This window comes from Colius striatus, chromosome 12 (assembly GCF_028858725.1).
Source record: "Colius striatus isolate bColStr4 chromosome 12, bColStr4.1.hap1, whole genome shotgun sequence".
NCBI lineage: Eukaryota > Metazoa > Chordata > Aves > Coliiformes > Coliidae > Colius > Colius striatus.
The window spans coordinates 14005640-14029620 of NC_084770.1; the positions used below are offsets into that span (position 1 = coordinate 14005640).

The window sequence follows — 23981 nt, forward strand, 5'->3', positions numbered from 1 at the left end:
GCATGTGTAGTTTGATTAAACGAAAAAATCCTCTGTTGGCTTCTTTTTGCTCAAAACTGTGATGAAATATCTTTTTTTCTTATTTTTTCTTGCTTTTTAATATTTTTTTTTAAAAATCATGTGCCACTCAGTATACAAAATCAGTCCCACAACAGCAAAATGCACGAAATCATAAGATTGCTCTGTTTAATGTAAAAAGTAAGAAACTTAGAGTAAAGTACAAAAATTAGAGCGAACGTTTCTAATCTGTGGCTCTTCAGTCACAGGTTTGACTCTTCCCCTGACTCTTCCCTGGTTTAGAGGACAAGGACCATCATCTGCATGCTGGTTGCCATGGAGACTCCCATCACTTTTGGAATCGTAAGTTTTGCCTGAAAGGAAACACTCCTTCAGCGTGAGTTTTTAATGACCGTAAAGGTTTCTGTTTGTCAGAACATCATATACTAAATTAACTACTGTGTCTAAGCAGGTGGGAGGGAAGGGAGTTAAATATTTCCTAATAATCAGTGACAACATATCATTGATTAGTCTATATAAAATCCAAAAAAACACATAAATAGAACTACAAGAGTTGCTGCATTAGGTCAGGCCGTTACAGCATCAAATCCAATATGTCTCTTTCAGTACCAGGTACTTCAAAGGGACAACTTTGGCCGCAAAGCATGGTCATGGCTATAAATCCTCTGACTCCTGCAGGGGACTGGCTTGAGGACTGCCAGGCTGCGCAGCCAGTGAGGTGTCTCTTTCTCAGGCTTGAGTCAATGAGGGCTTCCCCACAACTACAAACAGGGACAGCTTTCGTAGGAGATGGTGTATACATTAACATTGAGTCTGTCCATGTGAAGAGCTAACACATATCTGTTCTGTTTGCACTGCCAGAAGGACTCTGAGGTTTGACAGCTATGCAGCTTCCTCTCCCTAACGCCCAATTAACACCTGGGATTGCTCTGAAGGTGAATATTTGGCCCTAAACATTATGAAGAATGGCTGGCTTCACCAACATGGAAATGTTGGCATGAATTTCTGGCTTGAATAAAACAATGGTTGTTCAGAAGGAGAATATAATGAAGCTGCAAGATTAAGCCTCAGTTACTTCCTAGTTCTGTTGTCTTTGCTAGATGATAACTAAATAACTACCTGTTAAATCTGCAATTTTCGCTTGATTTCTTCTTTTGAGGCTGTTTTGTGCATCTGTGAGGCCATCAGCATACTTCATTGTAATGGCTGGGGTCTGATCCTTTTCTGGCTGGGTCTGAGCAACTAAAAGAAAAACAGAAAAGGATATTTAATTGAGTTATATCAACATTCATTTGTTCAAGGAGGGAAAGATATGTTGACTTGACTCTACCTGGCTGATAACAACCTGGTATTGCTTCAATCCTGCCTTCGTGAAAGGACTGAACAGATTCATGGCCAGAATCTAAGTCTTTCACTGGCCTTCCCATAATCTCATTCTCAGTTGCAGTTGTATTTCTAATGAGGAAGTATGTGTGCATTTTCCCTTTGCCTTTTACTTCTATTTCTCCTCTTTCAGTCATCTCAAAATTCTTGTACCTTAGGCATCTAAAATATCAGAAGAAAAATGACGCATGAAAATTCAGGATTAGCAAAAACGACCCTGACATTTTGGAAGAGCTATAGTAATATAGGTAATCAAATCAGAATGGTCCAGGACAAACAGGGTTGATCCTTCAACAGCTGAGGGCTTGTTTCAACTGTTTATTTAAGCCTCCTGTGCTTTTATAGCTTTACCCATATAGTCTGATCAAAAACTGATGGATTGCATAGTCAAATAGTCTTTAGAAAGCTTTTACTGACCAGTAAACAGAAATTAAGAACTAAGGCAGCCAGTATCAGTTAGACAGAATCATCTTCAGTTATTTGCTCAATGAAGGCAGACAGGTTTGTCAAGCATGATTTACTCCTGGTAAATCCAGACTGGCTATTTCCAATTTTCTTCTACATGCATCCAAAAATGGCTTTCAAAAGGACTTGATTTTAAATGGGACTGACATGAGGCTGATCAGCCTATAGTTTCACAGCCTGTGCTCCTTGCCATTTTTCAATATAAGCATTAACAAATTACTTTCTTCACTTGGTACAATGCTGATCTCCATGACTTTCCAAAGATAACAGTCAGCAGCACTGTAATGCCCTCACCTACCTCTCTCATTACCATTGGAGGCAAACCATTTGCTCCCACACACTTCAACAGATTGAGATTTATCAAAAGACCCCTGCTCTCATCTTCTTCCAACACCGGTACTTCACCTACTCCTTGAACCCTGAGTCTAGGTGCAGGAACTTTGAAGACCTTGCTGGTGAAGACTGAGGCAAGAGAAGCCTTGAGTAACTCAGGACACTGTCACTAAATTACCATCTGCAGCAGGTCCATGTTTCCATTTATACTTTTCTGCTAACACAGAAGCAGCTGCTCTTACTGTCTTTGAAGCTTCCTTGCCCACTTCAATGCTAGTTGAGCTTTCACTTTCCTAAGAACATTCTTGTTTGCCCAGACAATATTTTTGTACTCCTCCTTTGTAGCTTGTCTTCACTTCCACCTCTTGCATACATATTTTATGCATACAAAAAAATCTTTAAAATGCAGTATTTAATTTTCAGTGACATGAGTTTTAGGAAAGTAAATTATGTGCTGCACGAATAGAACAGTGGTATAGGTAGTTAATCCTCAGTAAGTGGAAATAAAACTGTTTCACCACAAATTATTGTGCTCAAACAGAGAGATTTTAAAACCTTTGTTAGCCAGGATGTAAAAATAAACGTTCTGAGCATCTTTCTAGCATCTACATGACTCCAGCAGTACTTCCAAAACAGCTATCGCAATCACTTTTTCCCCATATTTTGCTCTAGGATCAGGACTTTCAAACTTCTGTCTGTCATAAACAAGTGCACTTGAAACAATCAGAATGAATAAAACTCTGTGCAAGCAGTGATTTTTCTTTATAAGTAAGCTGCATAAATTAGTGACTAAAGACAGCACCATCTACATTGACAGCTCTAGCTGTCGAGGCCATGTTTTTTTAGCACAGCTTTTAACAGTCAAAGTTTCCATCATAGTTACTCACTGATAAGCACTGGAGCTGAGATGAATTTTACTTGGGACACCATGACTCTCCATCCGGGAAGCAATATTCACCGTGTCTCCAAACAAGCAGTAACGAGGCATCTTTTCTCCAACAACTCCAGCCAAGACAGGACCTGTATGGATCCCAACTCTAATCTTTACAAAGACATAAAACACCCCACAAAAATGTCATTTGTTATTTAACATCTTTCTTAATGCTATCTAGCCGCCTAAAAGTTCATCCTAACACACTAGTAAAATATCAAATATCCACAGGGAAAGGCTCTTTGTGCAAAAATGTACCTGTCTGGGCCTTGCCAAAAGTCACAGAGGAGTCAGAAGAAACTCTTTGATGTCCTGCTGCAGTAAGTTAACCAGAACCAAACCCAAGCAACAGAGAGATGCACATGCATCTTTGCATTACCGACTTACTTGGATAGGATTCCCAGAAACTGGGTTCTGTACTCCTTTAGCTGCCATTATCATCCCCAAGGCAAAGTTGGCAACTCGTTCAGCATGAGTGGGTACAGGCACAGGGACCCCACCTACCACCATATAGGCATCTCCAATTGTCTCCACCTATAATTGAGAGGGACAAGCATATGAGCATGCCATATGATACTTTGCTCATGTTAGTGCTTTGCTGTTTGGGGCTCTTCCTACCTGCACCAACTCTCCTTTTCTTCTAAAAGATACTTCCATTCACTAAAAATCTCTAGCACATGTGAGTTTCCTTGAGATGGGGATCCTTTTCTTGACCCCACAATACAAATTTCAGTGCATTCTGCTCCTGCTTACTTGACCCATTTTAGACAAGGGAGACCCTAAGGAGCAAATGTTTCTGTGAAAGCATCAGGCTTATTGCATTCCTCTTGCCCAGGGCAGACCTATATGCAAAGAGCTATCCCCAGGCACAGACTCCCGAGCCAGGAGGTTATCTGTTAGCTGAATGCTATTAATTAACTCCAATTCACAACTGCTGGTAAAAGCAGATTGCTTTCTCAAAAGACAGTTCTTTTTTTAAAAAATCACAATAAAGTAAAGGAATCTGTTCACTGGTTGTTATTATTACACTGTTCACATGAAATTAAGAAACCTCCAATCTCCAGGACGTCAGATAACGCAAATGTGAATTAAGCAGTTTGGGAGCATCCTTCCTTACAATCACCTGCTTTCCCACAACACGCTGCAGCCTGTAAGACAAATGCCAAGTGTTTGTCCTCCTTCAGGCATCCAGTCTCCTTAAAGTGCATGATAAGGCACCTGAGAAATGCTTTGGGGTTTGTCTCCACACCGGAGATTTCACTGGCAATAGAACAGACCTATTTGAAACAGAGAATTCTCAAACGTTTAAAATTTACTGCAAAACACTGTCACACAGTAAGGAAATTTTCTAAACTGCTCTTGTGAGACTTCATTGTTACATTTGCCTTCAGTAAATAAAAGATGAGATTAAACTAGATTAATTGGATTTCTTAATAATGAAAACCAATAGGAGAGTGGGAACATAATTTCATCTTTGGGTTTGTTCATTAACATAATGACTTAAAACTGTTCAGCACATTAGTCTCGAAAAATACATTCCTGTACGTGCCTCCTGTCAGATAGCCAAACCCATAGTAATGCCAGTAATTTTCTGTAACAAATTAAAAACATCTGTAAAAAGCTACTAATGCAGACAGATACCCTAATTATTTTTCTGCTGTGGTAGGAGATTTAATTTAACAAGATTTATTTATGGCTTCAAATGTTTACAAGCCTGGGCTAAATTTCTTTGATCAATTTCAATATTTTCTCAATTTCCTGAAAGAGTAATCTCATCCTCTCTCTCTGTGCCCCAGTAACCTCCTTCAATATTAATAGGAGTTATATACAGGCATCAGAAGGAGATTATTATAGTGACAGATAATTTACTCATGATGGATGATTTAGATAGAATATGATGCTAATTTGTCCTAAAATCTGTGGGCCATATCCTGGATGCTTCAATTATTGAATACAGTTTCCTTGCCAAGGCAGAAATGCTTCTGATTTCCCAGTACAATCTACTGGGGGCTGAACTGCATCCCTTGCCTGAGCGAGGAATGAATGAGATTTGGATTTCACCCTTTACTATTTCTGCCCTCCTAAATATTTAATGTGCTGGGGACAGACTTGCTCTTAGCTCATCAAATCTGGGTAGCTCTAGAGATGTTAATAACGCTATTATTACATGTCAGCCAAGGTTCTGATGCTTTCAGCACAGTTTCAAGACAACACCTACATTACAATCTAGATCTAATTAATGCTTTTTGAGGGCAGCAGGTAATCTGGATTATTGCCTAAGATCTCCACGAAGCAAACCAAAGTCTAGGAAATATCTAGATATTGTTTATAATGTTATTTCCCACTAAAGGAGACATTAATGACATGGTGACGCATTTACAACAGGTTGGACTAAAAGAACCAGTAAAATTATTCACATTAGTCCATAAACTAGGATATCCTGCCATATTAGATAGGCATTTGGGAGAAGAAGGAGAGAGAGATTATGGACAAAACAGCCATTCTGTTGTTAGCATTGTGGAAAGCGACGCTAACCCTTAACAGATCTTACATTTGCCTGGTTTTCAGTTTCTCTGTGTGGCCACTACAAATGTGCAATCCTTTATGGTTTATCAAAGATCATGCTGGGTGAAAGAGGATTTAAGTGGATTTAAAAACAAAGAAAAAACTCAAAACAACAACAACAAATTCCTTTTTTCAGACTATTTCTACAGCCTTTATCGATCAGGACATACCTTGTACACATCATGCACCGTGGTCAGTCTGTCAAAGCGCAGGTACATTGAATTTAACATGAGAACTATCTGAATAGGCTCACACTGGGCACAAATGTTGGTAAAGGTCACAACATCGCTGAACAATATAGTACACTCCTTGAACTCTCCTGTGAGCAGAAAGACCACTAGTAAGTACTTGTAAAGGCTGGACAATCGTGACATCTGCTTGAGATCTCTTTGCAAAGATTACTTTCCCAGCATTCTTTTTGGACATATGATCTACCAGTTGTAATGCCCAAATGCAGGTGCTGATATGAGAGATGTTGACCATAGCACATCACAAACAATGCAAATATCTGAATAAATCCCTTTGTCCTCTTTACCCCTAAGTTCATATATGTGCTTACTAAAAGGAATGTAGGCATATTCTTGTTTGCTATTGTTAATAACACTGGGAATCGTGATGTTTATAGATAGCATAGAGGAACTAAGAGAATTTTCTAGGAAAGAACAAATTTTTTATTCCTTTCATTTTTAAGCCCTCATTTCCCTATATACCCACGTTAAAACCATAATCAGTGTTGAAACACTGACTTTTATTCCCTGAATGGGCAGCTGCTGCCACCTCTCACCTTCTAAGGAACAATTTTGGCAAACTGCATCTCAAGCTTTGCTTGAAAGAACAGTCTAATTCCTATCATCAGCAAGATTAAGGGTCTGTGGTCATCCTCCTACCCAGGAATGCCACCAAGTAGAGAATGTACTACGTGATGGTGGCAAGGGAGCTGTCCCAGCACCCCAGTCCCTCTATCACCATCACCTGGTGCACGAATCATGCATCACAAATGCATCCTGTTCATTCACCTGCCTCAACTCGCTTCCCTTCTTTCAGCTGGTTGGCCACATGCTGAGGAAGCATGGCATAGAGCAAAGCTTCAGTCTTTTTCTTCTCTTCCTCCAGATGTTTTGACAGTATCCGCAGTTCTTCCTTCTTCCTCTCCAGCTGGTTAGAGAGTTCCATCTCTGCCAGTCGCTGCTGATTGAGCAGAATCAAATCCCTGGTCACATCATGAGGCGCAATGTCTGCAATATGCATCTGTCGCTCCTCCAGTTCATGCAAAGTGCGAAGCAAAGGTGAGCAGAGATAGAGCATGCACTGCAGGGACTCCATCCACATCATCTGACCTGTTTGAAACAAGCATTGGTAAGTTTTCAGCACCTTGGACATTCATGTGATGCTTAGTATTACTGATGTTAGTTTTAGGAGATGAGCTCTAAAGACAGTGGGGGTTTTAGGATCTGGGTCACCCCAGGCATTACTGTTTCCTAGAATTAAAGGTGGACTTGTGTGGAGGAGGTATACCAGGAAAACAAAAAATAATCAGGACCCAGAAAGCAGTCAGTTACACATTGCAACTGGTAGGCAGAGCCCAACCGTGCCCCAGGCCCCTCCTCTTCATGAGGAACCACAGTGCTCGTAGCATCTCTCCTCTCCTCTGCTACTACTTCTTGGGCTGTTTCTGAAGCCAATCGGCATCATGCACAGGGGAACTAAGACTCACAATGATTATGTGAAACATTTAAAGTTTAATTTCACAGTGGGTAATATGTGGCCTCAGTGAAATCAACAGAATCTTCCCTGCAAGCTGGACCTTTCAGTCACTACGATGACCTAAACCAGCAGGTACAAAACTGCCTGAAAGTTAGAAGGGATTTTTGACTGGGGATTGAGTTTGAGTTTTCTTTGTTTAGATTTGGTCATGGGTTTGATTTTTTAATATTTCATTAATATTCTTTATTTGCTTCCCAAGTTCCTGAACAGCAATCTAGGAGTTCCTATTTCTTTCTTTCACTCTCATCCCATCCCCAGGGCAACTGCATGAACAGCTTGAAAACTAACAGGATTGGAACATCAGAGATACTATGTAAATTAACCCTGACAGCATAAGAGGAAGTAGAATTGTGCCTATGACTAGTTAAAGCTCCTTGTTTTGGTAACATTACTTTTATCAATGTCTCCCTAAATTCTTGGTTTTCTTCTGAATCTCAGCAATACCAGATTTGATGTAAAGGCAAAAGGAGAGAAAGGAAAACTAGGTCATATAATATAGTTCAGAGAAGCAAAATTGAGATCACAGAACACTTAAACTAGAAGTCATTACAGTTAATTACACAAAGCAAAGAATAATTCTTTACTCATTCCTATCAGTAAAAATAAAGCAAATTAAATGTATTTTCTTGCCTACAATAATTTTAACTGGGAAACTCTTATGTAACACTGGGAGTGAGGGGAGGTTGGAGGCAAAAATCAGAACATGAAAATGCAACTACAAAAAGTAAAAGCAGAACTAATTTATTTTTATCTACATTTGAAACCCAGCCAGTAGCAAATAACTCCCCTCAAAGGCATAAATTAAGCATGAATCAAGTATTAACATTTTAGGAATCAAAATGTGTGGAGGCACAGGGGAAGCCGTTTCTTTCCTCCAGCTGTAGCAACGTTATCGGGACTTTGTCTCTAAGACCTTCACTCATTCTCTGCCCCTTCCCACCCCTTGCCTGGCAGATGGGAGCCAGGCACTGGCAGGAACCATGTCTGTGATCTATTATTGTAGGAATGAATCATAGAATAATTTTGCTTGGAAAAGACCTTTAAGATCATCAAGTCCAACCACTAACCTCACGCTGTCAAGCCCATCACCAAACTATGTCCCTCAGCATCTCTTCTGCATGTCTTTGAAATATCTCTAGGGATGGTGACTCCACCACCTCCCTGGGCAGCTTGTTCCAATGCTTAATAATCTTCTCAGTGAAAAAGTTCTTCCTTGAATATATTCAAAACTTAACTAGACATGGCTGAGTAACATGCTCTAGTTGACCTCGTTCTAAGTGGGGATAGACCAGACTATCTCCAGAGGTCCTTTCCAAACTCAGGTGGTATTGAGCCAATTTTGCAACTCTGTGAATAACTTGAGATTAGAGGTGGTTCAGAAAACAATCTAATCCTCCCTTGGCCTTGACACTGTTACTCCAGAAACTGCAAAGATGTGGGGTTTGTAGAATTAGAAAAACACTGTCTTTCTGAGCCTTTCAAATGGGAACACAGTTGTTAATTCTGACTTAAAGCTTTCAAAACCTGGTGAGGTAATAGCAGAATTTGACTACAAGCACCTTAAAGTACTATTTCTCTAAACAGAACCATCTAATCCTCTCCTCACAGAACAAAGACAAGGCCATTTATAGGACTTGTGAAGCCAGGAGTCCAGAGAATGGCATTAGTTCAACTCCAGTCTAATTCCTAATTTAACATGAACATTTATGCTATTGAAAACAGTGAAGTACCTCTCAGCTCTAGCATTGGTCGTTGTTTCCATGACTCTGGCATCATCTCTCTTCTAGTCTGGAAAACAAATTGGCTGTTGATGAATTTCTGAATGCTGGAGATGGTGAAGGGTACTTCTGGGTGAACAATACTGAAATAGTGATCCAAGCAGGTGCCCATGGTCTGAAGGCCAGGTACAATCTTTTGAATGCTCACCCCAGCTTGCTTCACTCTGAGCTGAAAAGGAAAATTCAGACAATGTGTTATAATTCATATCCTCTTTGGGCTCAGGCCAAGCTATAGCTGAGCACTCTTTATACATGTACACAGACTTAGCCTTACTACACTACATGGCTTATTTCTGAGCAATGTTTCTCTCTTATTAGTGTGCTACTGCAGAGCTCTGAAAGTGTCCTTCATAGCAAGACAGTGCTCCCAGAAAGGAATGCTATTATCCAAATATTCTGCCCTATCAATTGTTCAAAACAAAACAATCTGCTATTATCCTTGCTTGCATTTGTGTAGGCCTAACAAAGAGCCTTACAGGTAGCTGCAAGAGATATTAGAGCACATCCTGCATTCCAAAAAGAAAATAACTGTGGCATAAAACATCTTGTCAAATACTTTCTAATGGATGACTTGGTTTACATTCTTTTCACTATTGCTGTGTCTGGTCATTCTTTCAGCCTGATGACTATATATGAGCTCTTAACTCCTGCAGAAGTGTCCACTGCTTGTCAGCAGAGTTATTGAAGCTCTGACCTAGCTACCAATAATGGGTGCAGGACTTGCCCTGTTTTTTTCCACACTAGTAATTTTATCAAATTATGCAGACTGGATGCCTTGAAAGGTTTAAAACTCTGAACTTTGGCTAACGTGGACAGTAGTATAAAGCAGACAATGTGCTCTGGAATCTCTATCAGCATGATACAAAGCCTATTTCCTGAGAGGCTGTATTCAGCTTTCTTCTGCCATCCTAGTCTCAGCTTCTCCTTTCTTTGCTCCTGTCTAAGCTAATATTGTCTGCATGGAAGTGGGAGCAAGAGGAATTGTAGCTTGGTGAGAACCCAGGGTAGATGGAAACCAATCAAGCAGTCCCTGCCGAGGGAAGGAGAATTCTTTGGCTGTAGAGTACAAGTGTACTGGGGACAAGACTCAATCCTCTCCCGGAAGATAAAGAGATTTTTGGGTCCAGTTCCTACTAGATGGAGTTGAATGCTACCCAATTTAGTAGCTATGTTTTCCTGGCAGAAGCGTGTGGGAGTAAACTCAGGAAGCATGCAGAGCCTCAGTTGTCAGCAAAGCTTGCAAAAGTGCCCTTGGATAGATAGTAACTGAGAAGAGAGAGTGACTAGCTAAGTATAAAGCCAGTTTAAAGGACAGCTCATGTCTCTGGCCCATTGGTTACAGATAGACTGCTGCAATAAACCTGGTTGGCATATCTGCAGCTGCTTCAGACATAGTAATCTCAATACATCCAAAGGAGATTCCTATCTGAAATGATCCAGATCCAGTTGTTATAAGTGCCATTTATTGCATGTCTCTGTACAGAGCACTTCTGCAACTCCTGAAAAGGAATGTGCACTACATACAGAGCACAAGCAGCAGTGGGATGTTGGACAGTCAAACCAGAAGAAAATTACTCCATGGCTTATGCCACTAAAGGTCCTTACCACATGCTTGTCCTACCTCTTTGTCAAAAACCATATGAAATGGAAGTCCATTGCAAAATGTTTTCGTGTCAATCCAGAGGCTCTTGGGATAAACAGGATCAAATCCTCTCAGGAGCTTACCTGTGGCAGATAAATATGAAGTTTTTAATTAGGTTGCACCTCATAACCACTCAGCATTGCCATCTAGAACTTATTGAGACAAGACCCTATATCATAATGAGTAAAACCAAAGTAAATAGTGTGTGGGTCCAGAAATGTGTGCACATCTGTGCTAAATGCTCTGCAGGCTGATACACATTTGATTAGCAACTAATGTGAGTAGGCTGAGAGTTTAAAACTTAACCACACAAAAAGCACAGACTATTGGGTGCATGAAATTGTGTGGAAACAATAAGAATCAATGAAAAATTGTAGATGTTGCTGCTCTATGAATTTGCAGATGCCACAGCAATATGACACAGCTATAGCCCACCAAAAAAAACTGTACACAGAAGTGGATTTTACATGCTTTGCTAGTTACTAAGGAACACTTACGGAGAAAAAACTCAGCATGATCTGTGTTTCAGTCTCCTATACAAAAAACTCTAGTCCGTAGCACAAAGACTAAATTTCTGTTTGATGTCTATCTTACTTACTTTTAGTTTACTTAGTTTTTTCAGAATGGTCGCAAATGTACAGAGCAAGTTGTGCTTGCCAATGAACGGATTCAACCTTTAGACCTCTTACTGCTTCAAGGGAAGTCAATTTTTTATTTTTCAAAGTCTGGCTCTTGATAGCTTTTGAATTTATTGTTAAAGGATTTCATTGTTATAAAATAGTCTTATTTTGAATATCTATTAACTTCCTACTCAGTATCATGTGGCATTGCACCACGTCATATCAGGTTCAATTTTTCTCTCCTCACAGAATCCAGACAGCTTGACAATACTGAGCTGGATTCTCATTCCTCTTGGAGAATCAGAAGATCCTAACTGAACAAATCCTTCTGTTTGATAAACATAATATCTAAAGGTACAAACAGAGTTTACTAGATTAGCAGTAGATTTTTGGTAGCAGAGAGTATAGTTTGGTTTTCACCATTTACAGTTGATAACTTTGGAATGGAGTAGCAGCTACCAAGATACAAAACACTGTTTTAAATTCATCATCTTAGACCAAGTGCCATGAGAAGGAAATATCAAATGTACCACACAATGACATTTTACAGAAGCATACTTTTCAGAAGAAAACTGTTGAAGAGGTAAGAGTGACAGGTCATACTCTATTTAAGCATCTGTCATCACTAAACATACTTATTATCTGCAATTCTTCTTTGATTATCAATGTCTAACCAAACATTTTGAAAAGATGCAGACAAAATATGAATGGTAACTTCAAAATGGATGGGTGGGTGGAGAGGGAGGCTTATTGACTTTCTTACTGAAGAGACTCAGAAATGATGACAAGCTCCCTCTGAACAATCTCTCACCTTTTCCTAATGTGATTATTCCTCTTATTGTTTTCCAGTGACTTTTCTTCACAGGACAAACAGAGCTTGCTCTGTCTCTAATTGTATTCTTGGCTTTTTCAAGGTCCTGTTGAAATTAATCCAAAGGGAAATTCAAGGATGTTTTCATTTTAATCATATTTTAATAACATATCAATAATTCATATTAAAATACCTCTTTATTCAGTTGGTTCTCAATTTGTTTTTCAGTGTCAGCAAGACATTGAGATGAGGAAGAAAATTCATCTCTTTCCTTGTATGAAAATACAGGGTTTTGAGTGACGAGAAAAATGGTATGTTCTTTTTTCCCAGTTCTTTCTTCTTCTTCTTCTGTTTGATTGATTATTTTCATTGAAATCTCAATGTTAAAAAAATCCAGGGCTGCTGCACTGATGATTCCTGAAGGAGAAAAAAAAGACAAAATATTGCCAAGAACAAACCCTTTCCATTTTCCGTTTTAGAGGGCCCACAGTGGAATTTCAGTGTTTCAGAAATCACTTTTCTAAAGGACTCTGGAATAAGAAAGCAGCCTATGTCATTCCTACTATTGTTGACATGCTAAGAATATGTGCATAGGACATAAGCTTTAAAGTTACTGTTTCTTTTGTCTTGTCTGATCATAAATGTTCATTTTCACTAGAAGAAGCTCAGCAGGATGTGTCCAAACAGTCATACACAGCAATTATACGAATTTCCATCAAGCCAAAAACTGCAGGGAGTCTATGGAGATTCTGCTATAACAATCTATTTTAGTTGTTGCAGAATATTTACTTTTTAAAGGAAGGAAATCTCTTTCCTGTAAATGCACAATCAGTCCTCTCATTTCTGCTTAGCTGTTAGGCTAAATACTGGACAAGGACATGAAGAGCTCTGTCTGAAATTCCAAATAGTTCTGTGCTTTGATGGGAATATGAAATAAGTTTTGACGAAGGTGGAAGTTTTGATAAATTCCTAAATTCATCACCATCTATGAAAGAAAGGAATGTGATAATCTCTTACAGATTTACAGCTGTCTAACCCTTGTACAAGTACAACTGTGAGGATTCCTATAAATACTAGTAACACATTCTTTAAGTAGGGTTGAATAATAGTTTTACAAATAGCATGTACACAGCAGTATTACAGGAGTATTACAGCATGGATGGACATCTTCAAATCAGGTATCATTTCAACTTTGCTGTAATTTAAGGACCACAAATCACTGAGAAGTAATGAACAGTTAGAGACAATACACACCATGAACTTTTCTTCCGGGAAGGGAATTTTGTAGTTCAATAACAGAAACGGACACCTGTGGCCTGCATGGTCATAGTATGAATCTTGATGGAAGTTACTGGTAGCTAAGAGTGATCAGGTAGTAGGGAAACCCTGAGGTCAGCTGTCTGGTGACTAAATTCTACCAGGCTTCAGTTCCACTGTCAGTCCTCATTGGAAAAAAAGATTCTGAAATCTGAGCAAAGTATAACTGCAAATATGTGATTTCTTTGCACATGTATTGCACTCTGCATTTTATCAGATTACCTGGCACAATATGGCAGAGACCTCTTCTGTCGGAGTAGTAATGTAAATGCATTGACCCATCTTCATTCTTTTCTACTCTAAAAGATGGTGCATTCATCTCCTGAGGAAAAACAAACAAAACCAAAAGCTCATTCTCTTTTTCTAGTAAAGGCTACTGGTGAATTCCACTTATACCAAAGCATCTCGTGTCTTAATAAAATAGGCAGTAATATGAATAAGCTGAGAAACAGAAAACTAAATATGCTCACCTGGGAAGGAAAATCTACCACACATTAGAGCCAATGTGCTAAATAATATCTAATGCTGAGGACTATTCAGAAAAAAAAGTATTTCAAAATATTGTCCTAGCATTTTGAAGTAATCAGTTTCAGAACACAGTTGATGTGTTATAGCACATATAAGTTAGAGTTATATGCCTGTTAGAGCAGCATCGTGTTAAATACCTGTTATAGTATCTTTCATCATCCATTCACACCTATGAGATGCTGTTCCTTGTGTTGCAGACTCTGGCAGAGTCCACTCCATACCTTACTCACCTGGTAAGAAAGGGACAGGTAGCTATGCAATGCATCCAGGTTTTCTATGAACTCGTAGAGATTTCCACCCAGTGTCCTCAGCATGTGGTCATAGCCTGAGCGTTTACAGAACTCAAAGAAATACTCTCCAAACTCTCTCAGGACCATGTCAGCAGGAATACCTGACAAAATAAAGATATCTTAATGAAGAAGAAAGGCTTAGAAGTTCTTGACATGCTGTCAGGTGGATTAAGAGTGAAGCAGAAAATTTTCAACACAAGGAGGGCATTCCAAAGAGCACAGGGGATTAAAAGCTGGGCTGCAGTCTCAGGCTTGACCCAGGATGGTTTATTTTTGAGACACCTTGACACATACCTAACATTTTGCAGGCTTTGTCAATGAGCTGCATTGTGATCTCATCTTTGTAAACCTCAAAAGTCAAGAAAGAGTCTTGGACTCCAGCCTGCAGTCTGCAACAGAGAAGACAATATTTGTGTCTCAGCAGTGCTGTAAACATAACATCCTTGGGTGACTCAACTGGCACTCATTAAGCACTGTTTGCTGTTAACCTACTCCTTCACCTCCTTCAAACATTACACTGGAAAACACTACTTCCCCTAATGGTTTAAAACTGCTGCTCTGAGTGTTGCTTTAACACAGCCAAATGGCAGTGTCCTCCTCTCCATTTCTGCTGTTTCATGTTATGGTTTCATGGTAAACTCTTTCTAGGATTAGGGCACCATACTGTGGGGTGCTAGAGCAAGTGGAGTCTTGGTTTGTCTTCTGGTCTACTGGCTTGTTGTTCAGTATGGCCACAATATAAAGCCCTTGGGTCTTCATAGACTTGACAAAAACATTGTTATTTTTTACATTGTCTTTAATGGCTGTATCTAAGTATCATTTCTATATCTTTATATCTTGGAAAATACTGTATAGTTCATAAAGTAAAGGAAAAAACAGAAGAGGTGGTATATGTAGCTGCTTTTCTGAAAGTACTAGAATTAAACTGCTTTCGCATCAAGGACGACATCTTTTCGGTGTAATTACTTCTTGATATTGTCACAGTGAGCTAGCGAGTTGGTTGCACAATTGTCTCTAAGACTGTCATCCTTAATTATCTGATATAAAAAATTAATTGGGACGATTTAGTATCAGAGTATGAAGTGTTACAAGGTAAGAAACTTGTGCTTTTGCCCTGATAAGTTACTCCTAACAGTTATTCGAGATAAAAATCAGCTGCCATTTACCAGTGAGAAATTACAGTCCTCTGCAGCTAAATTCCTGAGCTTTTCTTTCAATACACTGTGTTTATTTGGAACACATTACCTTAATTTTTCCCACGTTTCTTCACCATACTTCTCAACCACCAAAGACTTCAGGCATGTGTTTATGAATCCATACTGCAAAAGCAAATATATTGAAAAAAACATACATTTTCAAAATGCAGCCCAAATGTGCCACCTTTTTGTATTTCAGATTCCATTGCTAATATTATATTGCAAAACATTAAGTCATAATGTTTGGCAGCCCTTACGTCTTTCTGTAAACAGCACAGCCTTTACCTGAGCATTTCACAGGCATTCGGCAAAACAGAGCAAACACATTCCATCCTGTTTTATAGATGAGGACCCGAGGACAGCGGGTCAGGGATGTGTCGTGCGTCGCATGCAGCCTGGAGCACGTCCCCTGCGGCGGCTGCAACAGCAGCCATGCACGGCTGCAGCATCAGGAGGTAAGTTTGGCTTTGACATGACTGGTATTTTTTTGCGTTGATACCGACAAACCGTACACCGGAGATGAGGCGGGGGAAATGTAGAAAGGATAACCACAAGTAGCACTACCACAGCTGCGACAGCCCGAGGATGGCGGGGACCATGTTCCCCAAAGCAACGCGGGTCAGCATCCTGCCCCCGGCGCGGCTGGCAGGAGGCTCTCGGGCCAGGAGCTGTCTGTCGGTCCCCGAGACGAGCCGTCCGCCCGGCCCGGCCCGGCGCTGCCCTCCCGGCGCTGCGGGGGCTGCCCGGCGCCGTCCTGACCCGGCGGGTCCCCGCGTCCCGCCCCCGGGCGCCCCGTCCCGCCCCGCTCCGCCGCGCCGCTCACCATCGTGCCGCCGCCCCGGGCTCCCGCTCCCGCCGCGCCCGCCCCGCTGCCGGCCCGGGGGCGGTGGCACGGCCAGGCCCGGCCCCGCTGCGCTCGCCGCGGTGCCGGCGCACCGGGAGCTGCCCTCGCCCGCCCGGCCCGCTCTTCAGTAGAAAACGTGCGTTTTCTGCAGTTGCCAGAATACTGCGTGATGCCGAAGAGCGTGTCGGTGAGCCCCTCGCTACAAGGAAGACACTGAAGTGCTGGAGCGTGTCCAGAGACGGGCAATAAGGCTGGGGAGGGGTCTGGAGCACAAGTGTTACGAGGACCGGTTGAGGGAGCTGGGGGTATTTAGTATGGAGGAGAGGAGTTTGAGGGGAGACATCATCACCCTCTACAGCTACCTGAAAGGAGATTGTAGTGAGGTGCAGGTCAGTGTCTTCTCCCCAGTAATGAATGAAAGGACAAGAAGAAATGGCCTCAAGTTGCACCAGGGAAGGTTTAGATTGGAGACTAGGAAGAACTTTTTCCACTGAAAGGGTTGTCAGACCTTGGCACAGGCTGCCCAGGGAGGTAGCGGAGTCACCATCCCTGGAGATATTTAAGACACATAGATGAGGTGCTGAGGGACATGGTTTAGTGTTGGGCTTAGCAGTGTGAGGTTAATGGTTGGACTCATGGTGCAACTCTAGCATTGCAGACCCTATTCCTTCAGTTCCTACCCCCAAAGACCCGCAGTGCTCAGCCCTGCCGTCCCCAGCTCTGCAGCCACCAGCCCTGTAGACAACAGATCTGCAGCCCTCAGCCTCATAGCCCCATAGACCCCCTTCCTGCAGCCCCACAGCCTCCATTCCTGCAGATCTGTAGCCCCCAGCCCCGCAGACTTCGTTTCTGCAGTCATCATCCCAGCAGACCCGCAACCTCAGCCCCGCAGCTCCCAGGTCCGCAGTCACTATCCCCAAAGCCGCCAGCTCCTCTGGCCCCATTCCCGCAGCCCCGTCCCGCACCCGCCCTGCAGCCCACCCTGCGGCCCATAGAGGGGGGCCTCTCCCCGCCGGAGCCGTTTGTGGCGGAGCTGCTGTCCCCGCAGACATACGTCTCTCCTCAAAAATGGTGAAGACACCCTTATTTTAGTTACCTTAAAAATAGCCTGTCTGTTGCACAGACGGGCTCGCTGCTTTATTGCAGCCTGCAAAGTAATTAAAATGAATCGGTTTAGGAGTTTGTCAGTGCCATCAATATAAATGCAGCTTACTAGGAGGGTACTGCTTTTTTTTTGTCTAATTCTGCTGTTGATGTGAATGCAATATGAATGGATAAAGAATCTTTAAGTCAGGATTGCCTCTGTGCCGGCCATTGGGCTGCTCACCCTTTGCCATCCACAGCCCACGATGTACCCTTGGCCACCTCTGTCATGTCTAGCTGCATAAACAGAAGCCTTCAAGTAAGAGAACATAAAGCAAGAGGGAAAGATGTAAAATCTGCTTCTGATATGACTCTTTTAAAACTGTCTTTATTCCTCTGCACAATGTAATCAGTGCTTCCTAGAATTTGATCAGCAGCTATTTCTATGTATAAACTCCGGTCTTTAATCAAAGGCAGAACACCCTACGTGTTTCTGTATCTCAGCCCACTCTGTGTGAAATGAAGACAACAATACTCCCCTTCCCAATCTGTTGTTGTGCTCCAGTGATTATGTTCTCTCTTGGTGCAGCATGTTCAGGTCTATGCTGGACCTGTTTCAATGGTCTGGCATTGACACAAATTGCCACCTGCTGCAGGGGCAGTGGAGCAGGTGTATTTGGGTATGTAAAGGAGAGACTGGAGCAGGTTGTTTTTAGTTTCTTACTTCCCAGAACACACAGGACGGATAACAATCAGTTCAGACAGAACTGTGCACTGGTATTCTCCTGGTCTCCATCCTGTGAGCTGAGCCTCGTTGTGAGGGCAGAGGATAACCTTGGTTAAAGTGTGTATGAAAGGTCATCCCCTCTGCACAGCCTGTCCTTCCTCCCATAGCCAGCTCGGTGTGCAGTGCTGAGGATGGAGTCAACTACTGATCAAGTGCATTGGTCCCCTATAATTTCCTGAAAGTGATGTGTCTGGAACCAAGCAGCAGCCTAAGGACTGTGCTGCTGGCTCTGTAAAATTCCACAACCTTCCTGACAGTTGGTGAGAAAGTGTGTCTTATATTTCTTCTGCCTTCTTGTCAAAAGAACCATTAATTTAGAAATGGGGTGCTGTGGCCTTGCAAAAACAAAAGGATACTCATCCATACCTGACAAAAATAGTTATATTGAGAGACAATTTCCCCTGGCCTTTTGTTGTGCTTGTACCCAGCTAGTACTAAACAGCATCCTTGAGCTTCAGGCAGTTCAGCACAATAAACGGGCTAGCTGCAAAAACTGGATATGCTGTTTTTTCAATTAGACAAGAAGTGAAAATATGCAATACAGCAATTTATAACCTCTGGTCACAGCCTTGGAGAATGCAGTCATAGACTTTCATCATCTGTATACACAAGGGCATCCTCCTTTTTATTTCTATTTCTTTTTGTTATGATTATTAGCAACAATGCAAAGCCATATGTTAGTTGCCATGGTGGAGGGGCTGCTCCCATAACTGTCTGAGCAGAGCACATTCTAAACATTGCAGTCTGGAGCCCAAAATACCTCAGCAGTAACAGAATCCTTTCTCCAAGTGGTTGCCAGCACTCTCTGCTACTGAAGACCCCTAGGACCCCGTCCTTTTTAGCATACTTCCTTCAAACGTAGCCATGCATCCATTGTTCAGATATCATGTGTTCACATTTGTCTTGAATTAGGCTGCACAGTGACTTTTTAGTGACTCAAAGAGGAAAAGAATCTGTTCTTCTACCAATGGGAACCCAAAAGGAAGTTTTATATATATATGTGTTGGTAGGCTTCCAGTACTTCACGCTACCAAACCATGAGGACAGCTGATGTAGAGTCTAGATTAGGAATAAAAATAAACTCAGACTCAGAAGATGTGCTGCCCTGCATAGTTTGGATGGCTCTAGTTTTTGAATTATGTATTTTAAAACCCCAACAGTTATATTTGAATTTTTATTAAAGACTCTGGGCAAAATTTAAATGTTGCTAATGTAGACTAACTCAACAACAGTGAAATTATATTTGTGCAGGCTTTACCCTCAAGACAAGCTTCCAAAACCCCAACTCCTCTTGTTATCTGTTTGCTGAGCTACAGGTGGAAGGCTAGGGCAATTATTTAGCTATACAAAACTGTCTTGGGTTTAAAACCTATTCACAAGTGCCCTTCACCACACTGACGGGGAGGGAACTGAAGAAATTAATGATTTGTTCCATGAGCTGGATGCCCTTTGGCATTGTTCCCTCCTCCCCAGATTTCCACATGTGCTGCCATGGAGTTCCCCTCTCCCTGTGCATGACCCTCCCTGGTGCTTCCCTTTCTGGGCACTCCTGTACTGAGGAAGTCAGGGCTCCATAACTGAAAACAGGTGTCATGCAAAGGAGAGATAGGCCCTGTGGCTACAACTGGTGTGTGAAACTTTCTGATTCTTTATACATGTTTCTCTGTACATTTTCTTTAGCCTGCTTCTTGTATCACTACTTACATTTAAGAGCTAGCATCTAACATCTTTGTTTCTAAATAGAAAGTAGTTCATTACTTGTACTTTTGCCTCTGATTGCTAGTTAATGACATTTGTTTTAGCTTTAACATCACTGCAACGAGCCACAAAGAATCATTTGTCTCAGTTGCCTGGCCTGGGCTAGGTTCTGCTGCAGCTCACAGACAGCACAGTTATCCAGGAGACTGGAAGAATGGAGCCAAGAATAATGCAAAAATGGGTAAAAGCTAAGGCTCATCAATCTTTGATGCTGTGCTATTACATCTGCATTGTACTCTGAGCCACATAGCTCGAACACATTAGCATATGGAGCTGTTTGGTCGCTTTCTGGTGTCATCTTCCTTTTTGAAAAGTATCTATAAATTTTAAGGTGTCTGTGTTAAAGAAAGAAATAGTGTAACATCAGTCTGTGCAGGCTATACTGTTAAACAAGGCTGTATCTGAGGGGTGTATGGTATATTTCTCTTCCTTCCCACCAGCATCCCTTCTCTGTTCGTTAAAAAGAGAGCCTTTCAGCTATTACTCGTGTCACCTATCATCTGCTATGTAACTCAAAAAACTCCAAGAACCCAAAGCAACTCAGCATAACATCTCCAATAATGTCAAACCAGTAACTGGTAAATGCTGGCACTAAATTTATCTGGCTTTAATATCGTGAGAAATTGCTGCTTTGCTTTTGGAAGCGATAATCCATCTGTCCTCTATTGTGGCATATTAAATACCTGGGGTTTGGTTTTTAAAAAGAGGTGGACTCAGGATTTCTGTGGCTGCAGGTCTTAATTAGACCTATAACTATTAAATCACAAATCTTACTGAATATACTGATGGGTTTACTTTCCTCTTGTCTGTCAAGCCTCCATTACATCCAGCATTGTTAAAACCAAACAGTTCTTTTTTTCTAGTGAATTCTCTCCTTGGCTGCCGTTTCCCACCAAACCACCTACCACAGATGCTCTCATGGTGCTTTAGTTGTAACATTCAGCTTCTTTGCTGCTTTTACTCCTCCAAGTAATGTTTTGCAATAGTACTAATTATACAGTGTGCTTAGATTTCTCATACCATTAGTAGCAAATACATGTTTACCCTGGCTTTCCCTGTTTGAACTGAACCTGTGAGCCATATCCCATGTGATATCTTTGACTGAAAAATAATTGGATCCATTCTGTGCAAAGGTGAAGTCTAACATCCTTTTTGTTGTTGTTGTTGATAGGGACAAACTGTCCTACAGTTTCAGGAGGGGCACAAGCCCAGCAGAGCCTCAGTTTCCAGAGACTACAGCTCCCGTGTTTCCCAAGAAGAACTGGACCTGGGCTTTGACCACAATGCACTTTGGGAAAAGGAGAAGGTATCAAAAAAACTTGCTTAAGCAAGAGAAGTAAAGTTTGTAAGTAATTAGGGAGTAGCAACCTGTCATGGAAAATCTAGGTGGAAAATAGAGAGGTCCAAAGGGCTGAGAGAGGCCAGTGAGGAGCTCTAAGGAAACTCAGTAGATTTGTCAAGTAGAAGGGCTGTTAACCAGAGGTTTTAAATGTCCAAGCAAGGATGGCTGCCAAGTTAAAAGAACGTACATTCTAAGGAAGAAACTTAGATTATAGTGAAGTGGAAGGAAAAGGAAGACTGAAAGAATGAAGTGCTTGCCTTCGTGCCCAGTGTGCGCCCATTAGTCTTTAGAGGCACAGTGGGATGAAGGCTTCTATTCTTGCTCAGGGAGAAATGCCATCAACAAGGGTAAGGAAGGTGCTGGCTGGTGGTTACAGCTCCTTTACCTTTTGTAATGGGCTCTACAAGGGGTAAGGGCTTAACTGAAGAATTAAACCGGCCCACCTGTCCATGGTAGGGTGGATTGATGGGATAAGAAACTCAGATACAGACCAGCTGATAGCAAACAGTAAGAGGTAATTGAAGGTAGACTTGTGTTTAGTGCGTCTCCACCTACAACTATAATCTCCTTTTTGATCTCTTCTTTCGAAACTGTAGGTGTTGGTGGTGATCTAACCAGCACCTGACTCACCAGCCATTTGTCCTTGGAGGGCTGGGTAGGGACGAGGGCATCTGTATCATGTGATGGGGGAGTGGCTGTCACCCTGGCTAAATCCCTTCACAGAATTGCTAAAAAATCTCCATAACTTTCCTTTCAGCCTGAAACCACCCCCTCCATCCAATCCACGATGAACAAACTTGAAAGGCGCAGTCTGTTGAGATGATGTGCAGAGCACAGCAAAGTTCTGCACTGAGTTCTGCATTACCAAGAAAATCTGAGGAACAATCCTTCTGATGCACTTTGTGATGTTTATTGTGCATTCTGTCTTCCCTGTGTATCTCTATACAATGCATTTATATTGTAATATAGGAAAGTCCCTCCCCAAAAATCAGAATGATATAACTACAAAAGCTAATATTTTTAAAGATTCACCACAAAGTTTGAATTCTTGATCTGACTCCTGCTGTGGCTGATTACAGGAAGCCCGAGGAACAGAAAGTACCTTTCTATAAACCAGCCATAGGAAAAAAAGGAAAAATAATAAAGGTGTTCCTAGCCCAGGCTAGCTGATGAAGTGCACTGCATTGGTCTGTTTATACCCTACTGTTGCTATCCAGTAACTCTTAACAGGCTAATTCAGAGACAATAGCACTCTTTGTTCTAGTTTTGGATTTGAGCTTGGTTGATATGAATACTAGATGTAATACTGCTGAGATTTTGATGTTTTCAGTATTAAATGTGGAACTACTTATATTTGAGATCTCCAGCAATTCCCCTTGAGACTGATTTTTTGTCTCTGATAATTTGTTTTGCCAAACGCAGTATGTTTCATTCTTGATTTGGACCATCTTGGTTTCTTCAAAAATGGTTTTAGATAGTGTGTATTTGAGTGAGGCTAGGGAATAAACATCCCTCTCTTTTTTTAACATGAATTATTTTGTTGAGAGGCTATTTTGTTTAGAATAAGAACACGTATCTGCACCCCACTCTAGTTCGCTTGAACTAGTCGTGCCCCAGGTGATGAAGCAGTTTAGTTATAGCTACAAAGAACTAGACAAAGACAGGAAAAGCTGTTCAAGAAGCAGAATAAATCGCTTAAGCTCAGCTCTAGGACACTAGTAAGATCAGAACGGGCCAGTTAGTGCACATGTGTCCCAGGCTCCAGCGTAGATTTGTCATACTGTTGGAAACTGGCATTGTCCTCACAATGGATGGAGCAGAAAGCTGCCCAAATCTGGATATGTCAACAGCCTCTTAAAAAATTGTTTGCAACTGCAGCAAACTCCTTACTGCTTTGTGTGTGTGCCAAAGTTGCTCCTCTCTTTCCTAACCAAGACTGCTGAATTCACTGCTGAAAGCAAGGGAAATCCAAGTCCTGGTCTTTCTTGAGGGCAGGGGACAAGAGCTAGTGAGGGCTATGGCTGTGGAATTAGTCACGTGGGATGATGTGTATATGCACCTGTGAAACAGGAGCTGTACTGTAGTAAGAATTAGAGCTCAGAGGTGCAATGCTAACTTTGGCTGCATGGAACAATATGGAGACAGCAAACACACTGTATTTTGTTTGTGTGGCCAGCAAGCCCACTGTAATTTGTTTATGTTAATTGAACTGTTTCCAAGTGTGCAAGATCACACTGCTGTTGGAGTAATTTGTCCTCTCTGTGGCACACATAGGAGTGCCAGCAGCCCCCCAAGGGGTGTGCTGGGGCTTTTCTCATCTCCTTTGTTGCTGCTTGGCTTGTTTCTCCTTTTCCCCCTTCTTTTTCCTACTTAGACAGAATAGCCTTCTGGGAAAGGAAAAGCTCTGTATTTCTGAAATACTGCAATGCAAACAAACCAGCTCCAAATAAAACTTGACTGGGAAGATCTGTGCCACACAGTATAGCCATCACAGCATGTGATGTAGAGTATGTGCAAGCTGCTAGA

General features: G+C 41.6%; 1 protein-coding gene across 1 annotated transcript; it reads right to left on the minus strand.

Annotated features, from left to right (window-relative positions):
• Positions 1 to 207: 207 nt before the first annotated feature.
• LOC104551335 (guanylate cyclase soluble subunit beta-2) lies at positions 208 to 17429 on the minus strand. The gene is given in 18 exon segments (XM_062006047.1): positions 208 to 371; positions 1138 to 1260; positions 1349 to 1563; positions 3087 to 3241; positions 3518 to 3664; positions 5866 to 6014; positions 6712 to 7032; positions 9190 to 9406; positions 10859 to 10962; positions 12311 to 12416; positions 12504 to 12727; positions 13850 to 13949; positions 14386 to 14546; positions 14740 to 14834; positions 15691 to 15764; positions 16465 to 16523; positions 16526 to 16607; positions 17286 to 17429. Coding segments are annotated over 18 exon segments (2640 nt in total).
• Between the last annotated feature and the right edge of the window lie 6552 nt (positions 17430 to 23981).